Source organism: Neodiprion pinetum, chromosome 3 (assembly GCF_021155775.2).
Source record: "Neodiprion pinetum isolate iyNeoPine1 chromosome 3, iyNeoPine1.2, whole genome shotgun sequence".
In the NCBI taxonomy this organism is placed as follows: Eukaryota; Metazoa; Arthropoda; class Insecta; order Hymenoptera; family Diprionidae; genus Neodiprion; species Neodiprion pinetum.
In genome coordinates, this window is record NC_060234.1 from 20,970,714 (window position 1) to 20,984,985 (window position 14,272).

At 37.8% G+C, this 14,272-nt stretch overlaps 1 protein-coding gene across 9 annotated transcripts in view; it reads right to left on the minus strand.

The window, feature by feature from the left end:
* Window positions 1-372: 372 nt before the first annotated feature.
* LOC124214239 (protein amalgam) overlaps window positions 373-14,272 on the minus strand; it is a 224,261-nt gene continuing 210,361 nt past the window's right edge. For all 9 annotated transcript variants that reach the window (XM_046616446.2, XM_046616449.2, XM_046616448.2 and 6 more), the window contains one exon: window positions 373-1,409. In XM_046616446.2, the coding sequence (XP_046472402.1) occupies window positions 1,300-1,409 (110 nt within the window). In that variant the 3' untranslated portion in view covers window positions 373-1,299. The remainder of the gene's footprint in view (window positions 1,410-14,272) is intronic.

Sequence of the window (14,272 nt, forward strand, 5' to 3'; positions counted from 1 at the left end):
TTTTCCTTTCTTTTTGTATTTCTTTTCTTTTTTTTTTGTTTTGTTTTTTTTTTTTTTGGTTTTTTTTTTTAAATACAGATTTACTCTACTATTACACACGATGGGTAGTCGGTTAACAGCGAAGCCGATAAAATACGTCCTAAATGTTACAAACTATATTATACATGGATATGTCATGGTCTCGTGAGTAGTAAAACAGTCAATTTCATATAATTAATATTTATAATATATAATATACGTAAGTACGTAACTCTATGTGTGTATATATATATATAATGTAATATATAATACGTCATACCGTTGGTACACAACACCGCACAGAGGATTGGGATCTTATCGTTATTTAAAGTATTAAATTTACACCCACGTCTGTTGTTGTTGTTGTCTTTTTTTTTTTTTTTTGTTTTTTTTTTTTTTATATCATATTATCAACAGTGGAAAACCCAAAACAAGCCAAATTCAACAAATTCGGTATATTCAATTCGCATGCGGTATTTGCAGGAAAAAATTACTGACGATACGGAGAGCGGACAAATGCGGGTTTAAATTAAAAAAAGAAAAAAAAAAAAAAAATAACACTGCTTCGCATCGTAGAACGATCGATTACTCCAGCGTATCGCGCTCGGTCGCCGTACAAGCGTCTCTGCATCAATTCGACGAGATTAGTTACGTAAATGACACGTTAATTAAACTATCATTATACAGCCACTAATTCATACTTTGGTATTCCCTTCGCGTTAATACGTCGCATTCGTTTTATCATCGTACTAACAGTTATCATCGAGGTAGACATATTTACACAATTTTTCGCTCTAAACACTGTCCCTATATAATTAATTCACTTTATCCCGCCGCACGGTCACAAATTTCTCTGCACCTCATGCGGCAGAGCAATAACATTAACAACTATACATATCATCGTAAATTTTACTCATTTATCATTTCAACTACCGTCACTATTCGGTTATTATGTTATAGTTTACAATTATCGTTATCGTACTATCGTTACCATTATTTTTATCGTTATCGGTATAATTATTATTATTATTATTGTTGTTATTATTATTATTATTATTGTTATTGTTATTATTACTCACAATTTAACCGTTACGATCATCGGGCGTTTTTTTTTTCACAGTTATGACGACAAGGAGGGCGCTGATTCGTCGGGCGGTAAATTCAAGGGAAACTGCAGTCGGGGTTCCGTTGACACGGGGTGATCGAAGGGATGCGAATCGGGGGTTCGATGGGCTCCTTGGTTCTGGGCTGATGTAGTCAGTGGTTCAAGCTTCCGGCCAGTCACCTTGCAAACGAACCAGCGTGCAGGAGCAGGAGAAGCAGGGCTAATGTCCTTGTCGCCGCTCCGCTATTACTCGAATTTCCGTGCTGCATAGCCGCCGGATGCTCGCCTGGAATCAAAACGGAGTCAGTGATCATCCGTATGTATAAATGACAGATTCCGAGTTGAGGGATTATCGTTTTAATTCGGGTGCAGGAAAATAATTTGGATCAAAAGAATTTTTTTTTTCCTATTTCATAGTTTGCGCTAAGCTATAGGTAATAGCAGCGAAATTGGTTTCTTAACTGTAACTGTTTGTATATAATTGTTGAAATTGAAACGAAATTTCGTACTCCCGATCAGTGTGATTATAGTTGTTGGTACTAAATTTCTTTTAAATGTCATCATGGGATTAAATACAAAAAATATCGAGTTTTAATTATTTTGAAATTCTTAGTTACAAAATCTTTTCTCAGATTTTGTTTCACCTTAGATTGTGGTTTTCAAGTTCGATAAGATTTGTTTCTATTGGTTATTAGCGAGTACGAATGACACGAGATTCTCCGCCATCAGCGCGAATAATATTGTTTAAGATTTGTTAAATGATTTTTTTCTCTCTATTTACTCACGACTTAGACCGCGGGTCCCATTTATCATGCAATGAAACGATTTTGAATATGTCAGAATTACCAAAAATCCGAAATCCGGGATCAGATATTCTAGAATTACGTCGTGACATTCAGATTCAGCACTTTTAAAGAGCTTTGAGTATATAAATAGTTTCATAAAAATGCGGATACACTATCGGCAATGTGTTCTAATATAAAAGTGTTCCATGAATCAAATATTAAATGCATAGCTGTAATCAGTTGAAACACGTACGATAATTTTGTGAGAAAAAATACTTCACACGTGAAAAAAAAAAAAAATAATAATGAAAACTATAGTGCCACTAGTATTTTGCACTAAAATTTGCAGCAACAGCGGTGAGATTTATATTACTGCGTTGTAGACGAAAAAACGTTCGAATTATGATCCAAGATTCTTTTTTTTACCGTGTTATCTCTACCACCGTTATTTATCATTTTCACGTGGTTCTGCTCAAAAAACTTTGAGCCCTTAACCCGCACATCTTTCAAGTTTGTGAAATCAAAAAGATCTTCAATAAATAAATCCAGGGATGGGGAAGAAAAATAGGGATTCGAGAATTGCATTCGCGCTCAAGAGGTACACAGGTGAGTATCCACTATCTCAAGTTGTCCGTCGGAGCACTTTACGGAAACCGGAAGTACCTACTGCAAGTTGGGGAAATAATAGCCTGTCCAGATAATAAATCGTGGTCAGTCTGCAAACTACTCGGCGGATGTTTACCGTTCAAGCTCGCAATGGTTTTCCAGTGATTCGGTCAAGCTGGTTGGTTGCGAAGCCACAAAATCTACCAGAGGGAAATAAGAGCTGAGAAGAGCTCCGCTCGTCTCTCCAGAGCAATACATTATTTTCAAGCTCCGAAAGTGAAACAGCGCTAATAAAGAGAAAGGTGAAACAGAGGGAATGGGAGTAAGAAAACGTAGAGGGTAGAAAAAACGGAGGCAAGCTCACCTCGGGATGAGAAGATGAATTACGCAGAGACAAGTCACGGAGACACACCGAGAGGAAACGGCAAATTTTATCAGATTCAAGGTTTTGTCAGATCTTTAGGCAGGCTGGTTGCTTCGTGTTTTAGCCGTCAAACGCGTCTTGTCAAAGGTTATGTTCAAGTGAAGCGAATTTTTTTAGCTTAAACGGGTCTCGAACAGCCAATGTAGCGATTTGGCAAGGTTTGGTAAACTTTTTATTGTCAATTGACCGATGACTGATTACCGCTACAAGTTATCGCAACATTATTTCGATTCGCCACTTGACGCTGGTGAATTTGACATCTCGCGCTCCGCTTCGGGTAAGTTGGCTCCCTGTCTTACCGATGAAAGTATTACCACCAGAGTTAGATCGTTCTGCGCATGCGTAGTCGATCACACAGCCGGCTAAGTGTCACAGTTTCAAATCTTTACTTTTAACCACAGTCCTGCCAGCTGGGTTTACGTGCGATTTATGAGTTCGTCCAATTGCCGCAAGGACTCGGGGCCGCGACGTCGGGCAAGTGATAATTTTTTACTGAAACGAGCGTCAGCATTCACCGTCGCCGTTATGCTTCGTTGCGGAAGGGAAAAAGAGCCGGAAAAGAAAGAGTAGAAGAGAAGGCGAAACAGGAACGAAAACACGAGGTAGAGAAATTTGCACGTTACGATGTTGTACGTCTCGCTACGTTGGATTCTCCGGCAGCTTATACATGCAAGTTTTTACGACGTTGAACAGCACAAGTTGTTCATTCAATGCAAAAATCGAACGAATATCGAGTTAACTTCGCATCTCAGTACTTGGAAAATTCATACATAATATGAGTAAAGTATGTAATATTTACAACAGTAATTTTCGGATTGACATCAGATGTACAGTTCAGCTAGGATAAAAAAAAAAAAAAACAAACAAACAATGTATTATATGAAACAAAAATGTGATGTTAGGTATTTTTGATCGCACTTTTTTGCCCAGACTGTGAATTCAGCAAAAAACGATGCTTATTGTAATAAATTTTTTTAAATCCATTGTATAATCTGAAGCGAAAATATGTTCAAACTGAGCAAAGTTTTGTGAGATCTCGCCAAATGCAACAAATCTGCTTTTTTTTTTGTGCGACAGCAAAAACTATTTCTTTGAGAAATTGAGTTGATTAGGAGATAATTTTCCGAAATGAATTTCACTTTCGAGATAAATGCTTCGTCAAGATGTAGCATAACAGTTAATGGGTCGTATTGCTGAAACAAAAACCCGATTCCTTTGTCTGAAATAGACGTGAAGAAAGTTGGATAATAGATATCATTTTAAACTGTATAAGGAATGTCTCAGATTCTATGGCAGTAAAATAAGCTTTATTCGTTTGAAACGCTTTGTTAAATTGAGATGAACTTTCCATTGAGTATACACTCTATATACATCTTTCAAAAACAGCTTACGTCAATCAAAAGCGTTTGGAAATTTCGCATTGAGATGCTTATTTCGCCTTGAATAAAGCCTCAAAGATCCTTTCCGATAAGGATCTGGTGTGAAAAAAAGGAAAAAGGAGAGAGAGAGAAATGTTCTTCAGCAACGATCCGTTTCGATAACGAGGTAAGCGGATAATAACACAGTACTGGTGTGAGAATACGGATTGAATCAGTTCTCGAAATTCTTCTCCACAATAACGAGAAAAGGAAATGAAATTGGAGTGAGGTGAGGAGTTAAATTTATATTCGCAAAAATAAATTAGGCATTACAGGTAATCTGTGATTATAACAGTGTCTGAATATAAGAGACGCGGGGTAAACGGAGGCATCCGCACATCGGTGAGTTTGCTCAAAAGAGCTCGAGCAGGAATTAGGAAGGAAGAAAGAAAGGAGTGGGGAGGCGATAAGGGGGGAGGCGAGTAATACACTTTGAGTGAATAAATTTTGAAGGTAATTGGCTGCTCGACTGCAAAGGCGGCTGGATGTCGGTGCCCGAGAAGTAAGAGGCGCACCTTCTTCGGGGAAACTTTTAACATTATACCAAAAAATGAGACCGACGTTGGCCTTCCAACTCCCCGGTAACCGACAAGGGCTGTCAGATCCATTAAGGCGTAAATCACCAATAAACTCTGGCGTACAGCTGGACGATAATGAAAGAAAGCTTAATTATCAATTTTACAAACTTCATTTCGAACCGGGAATTTTGAAAAAAAAAAACATTTTCATTCCGTGTAGGAAACCGATTGGAGCTGGAATATAAAATAATACTTCGTGAAACTTGACCGATAAATCTCACCCTTTAAAATATGCTGATGAATCACCGAAAACGCGACGGTAAAAAAAAAAAAAAAAAAATAAATAAAATAAAAGAAATAAATTTGTTCGGCTTATGCAGGTGAATTAGGGATCTGAGCTGTGGCGCATTTTTTAATCTCAATTCCGGTAGGGGATTAAATTAAACCTTCCGTAAGGATTGCGGGGTGTAAAATACGTTGGAATAAAAGATGAAAAAAAAAAAAAAAAAAAAAAATAAAATAAATAAATAAAAATAAAAACAGGAAACAAATTGAAAAAGCTCTTTTGAACGACGGTACTGTTGCCTTATGATGTACCGGAAAAACACTTGCTTCACTCTCTGCTCATTAGGCAACGGTAGCATTCGGTAGTTGCCTCATTATTTTCTGTGAGATATGTGATAGGGTGGCTAGAAACGCGATGGATGGTGAAACCGGCGCGTTCCAGGCAGTCAATGAGATCGTATTTCGCGGTGACAATTTATCGTTTCAGGTATCGCTTGTGCAGAAAATTGGCGATGAGACGGTGAAACAATTGCCAATGTGTATGGCAATAATTCAAGTATATTCTGAAGCAAGAATCAAATTTGATAAGACAATTACAGCCGATCCTGATAGAGGTGTTGTATATTTCTTTCGTAACTGTATCTGAGTCGTATGTGGGACAATTGTTTAAAAAGAAAGGTAAGTAACAGGTTTGACTAAGCTTAAGTTATACCTTGGTGAAAACTTTTTGTTTTTTCTTTTCCAAGGTTGTTTGAAACCCGGAAAAATTTGTAAGCCTGAAAGTTTCAGATAGATATACAATCAAAAACGATTAGATAATTCAAGGACATATGTGAAATGCCAAAGTGAAGGTTTTCAGATTTTTCGAGGCAACTCAAGAATGGAAGAGCTTAAGTGAAGAAATTATGTTACAGCATTTGAATGTGAAATTGATATAATTTGAAAAATTTCCGAAGTTTATCTCACCTATAATTTCTTTCCGAATTACATATCGACTCGATATTAGAGTCTCCCAGTGTAAATTTAAAAGAAAAACATTCATATGGCCAAAAAATGTATAAGCATGAGAATATTTCTCAATTTTCGCGCAAGCTCAGCGAAGGCAACCTGTAAGATAATACGGAACTCATCGTGAGACAACGATAAGAATAGTTCTCTTAGTTATCTGGTATCGGAGTCTTCTTTTATTATTCTCGATCTTCTTTTCTTTTCTGTTTTTTTTTTTTTTCCGTTTCTTTAGATGTCTTTTTTTTATATTTTGAAAGTGAAGAGGAGCAATCTGGGGCAGCAAACAAAAGAATCATGCCGCGCCGATAAAGCTCTGATCGTAAATTATTCATGGGAATACCTACCGGCGAGTAGCTAGACTATCGGCATTGTGTGTAAAAACCGTTACTCCACTCGAGTGTCTGCAGGTAGTTATATAGCAACATAATTTACGTATTATAAACGGTGCTCGAGAGATTCTTTCGTCCGGAAGATAAATGCCGACCATTAACAGTTATGTAGAGCAAGAGCAAGAAAGAGAGAGAGAGAGAGAGAGAGAGAGTAAGTGAGGGAGAGAAAGGGAGAGGGAGGGTGAAAAAACCCATGAAAATTGATTAAGATTCCCGTATACATACACGAGTATAATTATCCCGCTATAAAGGGTTGAAAAAAATATCTGGTAATTTTACAACGTGCACTCTGTGTACAGGGTAAAAATGTTAAGCTTATAACGAACATGTTCGTTCATCGTCCGAGGGAGTGAAAAAAAGAAAAAAAACTACCCAAACCGCTACTTTTTTCAAGGCACTTATAATTTGCTAACTTATACCTGCATTAAATCTATTGTATAATGGAACACTCGTTATTTATATACGGGATCTAATATTACAAAGTTACCGATTAATGCATTATTCTTGACAGATTTATGAATTTGATTCCTACTTCGGTATTTCATTGTCGTTACTTTTCTGAATTGAGAAATTTTTCATTCAAATTGTCAATTGGACGTTAGCAGTACGACAAACGCTCAGTTTCGCATTTTCTAAAATTTATATCTCTCATCAGACTCACGATAGCATAGCTACTTCACCGTGTGTACGTTCGTCAGACGCAAAGACGTGCAATTTCGGAAGGATCAAAAAGCGTTGCTAATGTGTAAGCGCGACGTTGCGGATGGGGAAATGAAAAACGTTCGTATTTACCGACCACCGCCGGCACAGAGCGCTGTGAGAGCGAGATAATTGGTTTAGTTATTATACGTGGAATATATCCTCGAAAGGAATTGTGCAAAACCCAGGGAGAATTTCACCGCAGGCTCGCCTCTTTCCCATTCGCCTCAAACTCGGGCAATTCGTTGGGACATCAGTTTGAAAAAAATTCAAAAAAACATGTTTTTTGAATCTCGACTCGGGGTCGAGGGGTCTATTAATCATTTGATTCACCGGCGTTTTTGTGCGGTAGCGAACCGCGTTATCTTTGTAAGCATCGCGCCCGATTACATATTTTATGGCGGTTGTGCGGTTTTACGCATCGTGCAGAATGGCGGAAAGAGGCAAAGAGAAGTCACGTGATGATTACTTTAATCTCGCGGAATGAACGCGGAGAGGGAAAACAAACTCATTAGGGAATCATTTTCCGCGTCATACCGTCATCGCCTTTGTTCCGTCGCTCCCGAGCTTATGCCGTGATGAATTTTTTAAATAAAGCTCCCAGAGCGCAGTTCTGCTCTTCGCCCCCCCCTCCCCCCCTCCCCCTTGCCCCCCGATTTTCTACTCGGCTAACATGTACCTCGCAGGCTTTTGTTCGGGATCAAAGAACGTTATCCGTTATAACAGACGTTTATTATTTTGCCAAAATCGACCTGCTGTGTTCTGCAAGCTCGCCGATTTGATCGCCGTGCATGTTTCGCTGCTGTTGCTACAACGTGGATCACTTTTCTCCGATAAATGGAGATAATATACAGACAGGAGACGGGGCAACTTATTAGTAGGTTGAGTGATTTACCGCGCATGCGCAGAACAATCGAACTCTGTCGGTAATATTTTCGTCGGTAAGGTAGGGGGGAGCCAACTTACCCGAAACAGGGGACGAGACTTCAATTTCTCCCACGTCAAATGGCGAATCGAAATGATATTTTTATGATGTCTCGTAGCAGTAACAAGCGATTAGTGCAGTTGGCAATAAAAGTTTGCCAAGCCTTTGCGAATCACTGCATGAAATATTCAAAGTTTACTTTCCTTGAAAAAAATTTGCATCGAAAACCTACTTAAGCCGCGCTTGAAGCTCGAGGCAGCCAGCCAGTGTAAAAATCGAACAATGTTTAAGCATGCGCGTTCAGATGCTCAATTTGATAAGTTTCAACATATGAACTTCAATCAATTTTATTAAGACTAGGAGGGGGAACTTTAATTTTGTATAAATACTGATATCTGTAGTACTGACAATCGAAGGTATTATTTAACTATACAACTACAATATTCATCCGTCATATTTTTCTTATATTTCAATACTAAACAGTCGAAAGACAAACCTGCGCTAGCTTTTACGTGGGATGTTTGAAAGATGTCACTAAATTCTAACTTTGTTGATGTTCGGTAACAGGGTGACTGCAGGGGTCAGGGTAAGGATAGAGTTTGGTAAAGATTTATCCAGGAAACTCTGTAAGAAAAGGAAGAAAATTTGGGAAAAGTCAGCCGGGTTCACCGCGGGCAGGGAGAAGAGGTTGCATGCAATATTAATATCTTTTTGTAAAAAAATCTGTATGTCACGCGGTGAATATTTATTCAGGATCGCAGCTCTAGTTGAGTGAAGTGAACGTGCAGCTTTTATTGCGAAATGTCAAAAACTTTGCCTTCCAGACGAGTTCTGACGCTCGCTGTCAACTCCAAAACTCGAGAAAGAAAATAAGGAAACGTCAATCTGACAAAGTTCCGTACCGCAGCATCTCATAATTGAGGACGGATGGGCCCCGACGCCTGAATCGAAAGTTAGGAAAGGATAAAAAACTGTTTGAAAAATTTCTGATAGTGTTATTTATTGCCTTAATGAAAAAGACAGCGATGGAATGATATCCTTATGGTGTAATTAAAATCAATCTGAGAAAATTCGAACAGTACAAGCCAATTATGTACCAGCCATTTCAGGAGAAGTTACATAAATCGAACGAAACCTTAGTCTTTTTCGTACGATTCTCATGTTCTTAGGTTTATGTTCTGTTTTATCGTACAAGCTATTTTACAACAATTTTGGAATTTTTTTTTTACAGAAGCTTTCCGACGATCTCCATGATAAACAAAATGAGCTTAAAATCTTAGAAACGGATCAAAAACGGCAGAGTTTGATCATCTCGAACTTTTCATGATAAAACCTTTCGTCAAATTAATTTCTATTTCACATTAGGGGCCTTGTTTCTATTGTCTCTACTATCACTGACGCACATAATGTTGCTGAAAATTGTTTGAACGATTTTTTTCTCTTTTCCTATAACTTGCATCCGAAAGGTCTGATCATCTGTAACTATTTTTAACCAAACTAACCGCGCTTATATTACGTCTCGATCAAAGCTAGTTGAAAGGATCAACAGGATGGAAGGGAAAACAAATTCTAAATAAAATAAAAAAATACTAACATCCGTTTCTGCTGCGCGCAGCTCGCACTTGTATGGATTATTGGTTAACTTCGTTTCATAACACGATTCTACATATCCGGGTGTATTATAATGCATCGTACATTACGGCTTGGTGCGGTTTTAATGATACAGTCGTCTCTTGTTATGCAACGCCACCGGCGCTTAGCTTTTCAGGCATAAAAAAAGCTTCCACATGCTCCCGGATGATTAATTAACGGCTAGTGAAGGCTTATATTCCAGATATTCTTATGCCGATGTAAGCCTACCAAGGATTACATCTCGTGCATTAATTATCTCATTATTTCATACGTTATTAATGAACCAATTATTTCTCGTGCGAAAATTGCTAGATGCTCCAGTATGTTCATAATCTGCAGCAGATGCGGTAAAGCGGACAAATTTTACTCATAATTATCGAATTTACGGCGTAGATTTTATCTGAATTGCATTTAAAGAAATGCAAAATGTACGCATGGTGGAAAATAAATTCTACATCATTCTATACTCCGATGTTCGGCTCTTTGATCAGTTTCATCCTAACCTCGTTGAGTCGATTTTCTGAAAGCAATGCAGACTTTCGAATACACTTTGAAAAGTTTTCCGTGTAACTTTTTTCTTGGGAAAAGTGATCGACCTTTTCTCTCCCTCTTCACCTTCAAGTATTCTACGTATCGCAGCTTGGTAGATCATCAAAATGCGGGAGGGACTGCGATGCCACCGATAGAAGATAGTTTCTTTTTCGTAACTTCAAGAAGCCAATAGTTGATAAGATTTCGCTATTTTAAAATGCGAGTATTGTAGTATACCTTCCGATTTCAATTACGCAGTCTGATAAAGATTAGTTTGTGAAATTTGTTGTGAAAATAGCCTCGTAAATTTTATTCTTAGTTTCTGTATTCAGCTCATAAATTTTGGACATCTCTATTTTTACACATTTGCAGGATGATCTTTGGCATATTCCTCGGTTCAGGATTTAATCCAACTCACAAGAACTGTGAATACATGGACGTAACAATCGGTGATAAAGTTGATAGAGAATAAAGTTTGTGCTCGAAAAAGAATCGACACAAAAAATTGAAATGATGAAATTAGCTAGAAAGGAAAAGTTCAAACGATGCAATCGATCAAGCTAATTTGGTAGAGCCGCTAAATTTTTTACCATAGTAAACGAACGAAAAATATTCATTTACAACAATTCGATACACAGTAATTCGGATTTCTTGTAATTCTAATTTCTGTTTTTAACGGTACCGAAACAAAGGAATTGAATGTCGGATAAAATCTGCGTCATGTTAACCCTTTCATGCATGCAGTCTTCCTTACATGCGATTCACTTGAAATTTTGCGTACATGTGCTTCTGGGGTCGTTAATTACGAACCTGAACTCGAAATTCGAAAATTGAAAAAGTTGGATCGAATATGGAGGACGTAAACTTAAAAAATTATTTGATTTTGATTAAATTCTATGTTACATGGTTTTTGGGGTCATTAATTACGAATCTGAACTCGAAATTAGAAAATTGAAAATAGTGGATCCAATGTGACGGACAAACAAAAACAAGGACAAGAAAAATTTGGAAAGGCATTCGGATTTTCATGGTAGATCGGTAGAAAATGCTTTTTTCTTGTGGAAAAGTACGAATTTCGCCTGTTTGTTTACATGTCCCATCTTTGCAATAAATAAATAAACAACTTTTATATTTTTTTCAGACTTGCCAATATTTCAGGGACCGTATGGAACTAAAAAAATTCGGCAATTATACCAAAAAGGTAGTTTAATAAATAAAAAGCTGCAAAAAAAAAAAAAAAAAATAAAAATCTACGAATCAAAGGTTTCGTTGGTTCGAGCTCATAGAACATGCTTAAATTTTCATTTAATGGATTCTGAGTTTGGCGAATAAAAAATTGCGTGGGCATCGCGTATCTCGAATCGATTATCGTGCAGCTCGACGTCATTTCCACCCGTCAAACTTCTGAACCCCGCAATACTTTTCCTCTCCAACGATGTACCGACTCGAAGACTCCGGCTGCAAGTTTCCGTCCAACTTTCGAGTACGGTTCAGGATGAAGAGCGAGGGTATTGGCACCCGGTGCCTCCACCTCCGCCACAGTCATCGCCGCCCGTCGCTTGACTCTAAAAGACGCGGGAAGGTACGTGCTTAACTTGAACGAAGCTTTTCACGCGAAAGTGTATGCAAAAATGCAGCGTAGCCGGGGGCTGGAAAGGGGTTGGACGAGGTGAGTGCACCCCGTGCGGAGGATTTTCGTATGCGATAAGTCGTGGAAAAAGGGGATGAGGAGCCGGAAGTGCCGGTGAAGAGCAGCTCGGTCTAGGGGGTGGCATCAGGCGGAACCCCCGAGTTATTCTCCTGCAAGACGCGTAAGGCACCGAGGAAATAAATCCTTCGGATACGTTCCCCGACTTCTTTTCACCTCCGGGGCTTAAGGGATAAATCAGCCGAGATATTGTCCCACGCAAATCCAACCCCCCTTTTCTCCCCTTTCTTTCCCTTACGCACCGGTATTTTCGAAAGTACCATTCGCAGGATCGTGAGTCGGGTTGTGACTCTTGTATCATTTAACGGAGGTTGATTGGATCGAAATCGATGCTTTTCATAAATTTTTTTACGAGATAATCGTACACTGAGTGACTTCATCGAGTTTTCTTATTTGTGAGCAGCGAAGATCGATTTGAAAATAGTGGAAGTATAAAGAGAGATCCGAAATTTTATTTTGAATTTCATTTTACGATAGCACGTTTTCTGTAGAAGACTATTCTTTACGAATTCACTGAAACACATGATCTTCGTCATATTGTCATCACTGAATACTTAGTTTTAGAAAATTGCACGGAGTCAATAATAATCGTCCCGAAAAAAACCTGTTTCAGTGACTTCGTGTAAAAATGTTATTTCAATGAAATAAGCCATTTTAAAGTGAAATCGAACGAATATACTAAATTTCAAACCATTTTAAAGCGATTTAAAAAGAAGCAACGGTATATTTAAGATTTTCTTTATCAGACCAGTATTTTCTATTATTGTATTTTCAAAGAAATCTTCGCAGTTTCCCAATATAATGATTTGATAAGTACTAAATGAACGAATATCTTGTAATGAAATTGTTAAAATTCATCATTGTTGTCAACTAAAAAAGTTCAAACATACATACCTTTAGAGCAATTACGTCAATATATCGCTGGTTTATTTAATATCTAAAAAGCCCGTGTACCTTAAGATCGAATTTTAGCCAATTATGGCTCGGTTTATTTTTCATGTTATGAACAGCCAAGCTTCTGATATTTCAATTTACGTTGTTTCGTTTTTTTTTCTATGCTGAGATTATCTACAAGAAAATTGAACTCCGACAGCTCTACTCTCTCTTAATAAGCCCTCATCCTGTCTTTATGTTTGCTTGTTTCATTGAGATCCTATTACTACATATTGAACGTTTTAAAAGTTATGTCGTAAAAGCCATAAAAAATATCAGCCACGAAAAGTAACATCACAGTCCATAGAAATTTGATGGGTGGTAGTTAATTGAACCACATTTGCAGTAATTAGTGCCTAAAATAATTCGCCAAGTAGCTAGGATAAAAACACGCTATTGGATGAATTTTTCTATGTTTACTTATTGCTGTGAATAATATTTGTCGCAGCTATATTGAAATATAAAGACCAACTAATTAGATTCTAGTTTACGATTTTAACCATCACGTTTCCATTGGAAATACGGCATCTTGATCAATAGCATATTTTTCAATGCGGAGCGCTCCGATTTTATAGAATTCGGTTTCACGGTTCGTTCAGAGTATATCTTCATCTTCTCCACTGCACACTCTCTAGAAAGCGAGAAATCGGCCCCAAAATAGCTTGAGAAGGTCTTTCCGCGTTAGCCGTGACCCGCAGCTTGCGATTCGTTACGCGACTTATCTCGTTTAAGCTAGGCGGAATTAAGAGGTAGTGCTTTTGCATGAAAGCTATCTGGGGACTTGGATCCGTTATACAATAGACGTTTCAAGTGAGCGCTACTCAAGTGTGTCAAGGCGAAGGGATATCGACTTTCCTTACAACATCTTATAGGACCGAGTGTATAAGCGAATAAAGTACGACAGGCTGTTCTTTTCTTGTTATAGTCTCAGTTTTATTTCTGAAAGCTTTTACTCCGATTCCATTACATTTCATAATTAGGTACAACGAAAGCAATATAACCTGAGACTCGTGAATTCGAATTTCAGAATCACATTTCAAGTTCGTATATTTCTTTATTCCGATGACATTATACCGCCGTTTTGTATTCTTTTCAGTAAAGAAATCAAAAGTAACATTTAAGTTCAGAGAATGCTGATGAGATGTTCAGAATTCTTATTTCTCCATTTGAAAATTCGGTTTGTGGTAGCGTTTTATCGATCAACTTCAATTCGTATTTTCCATGATTTCGAATGACGGTAAAACTAATAATCCCTCGCCAGAGGAAAATTGAAAATAAAAATGCATAT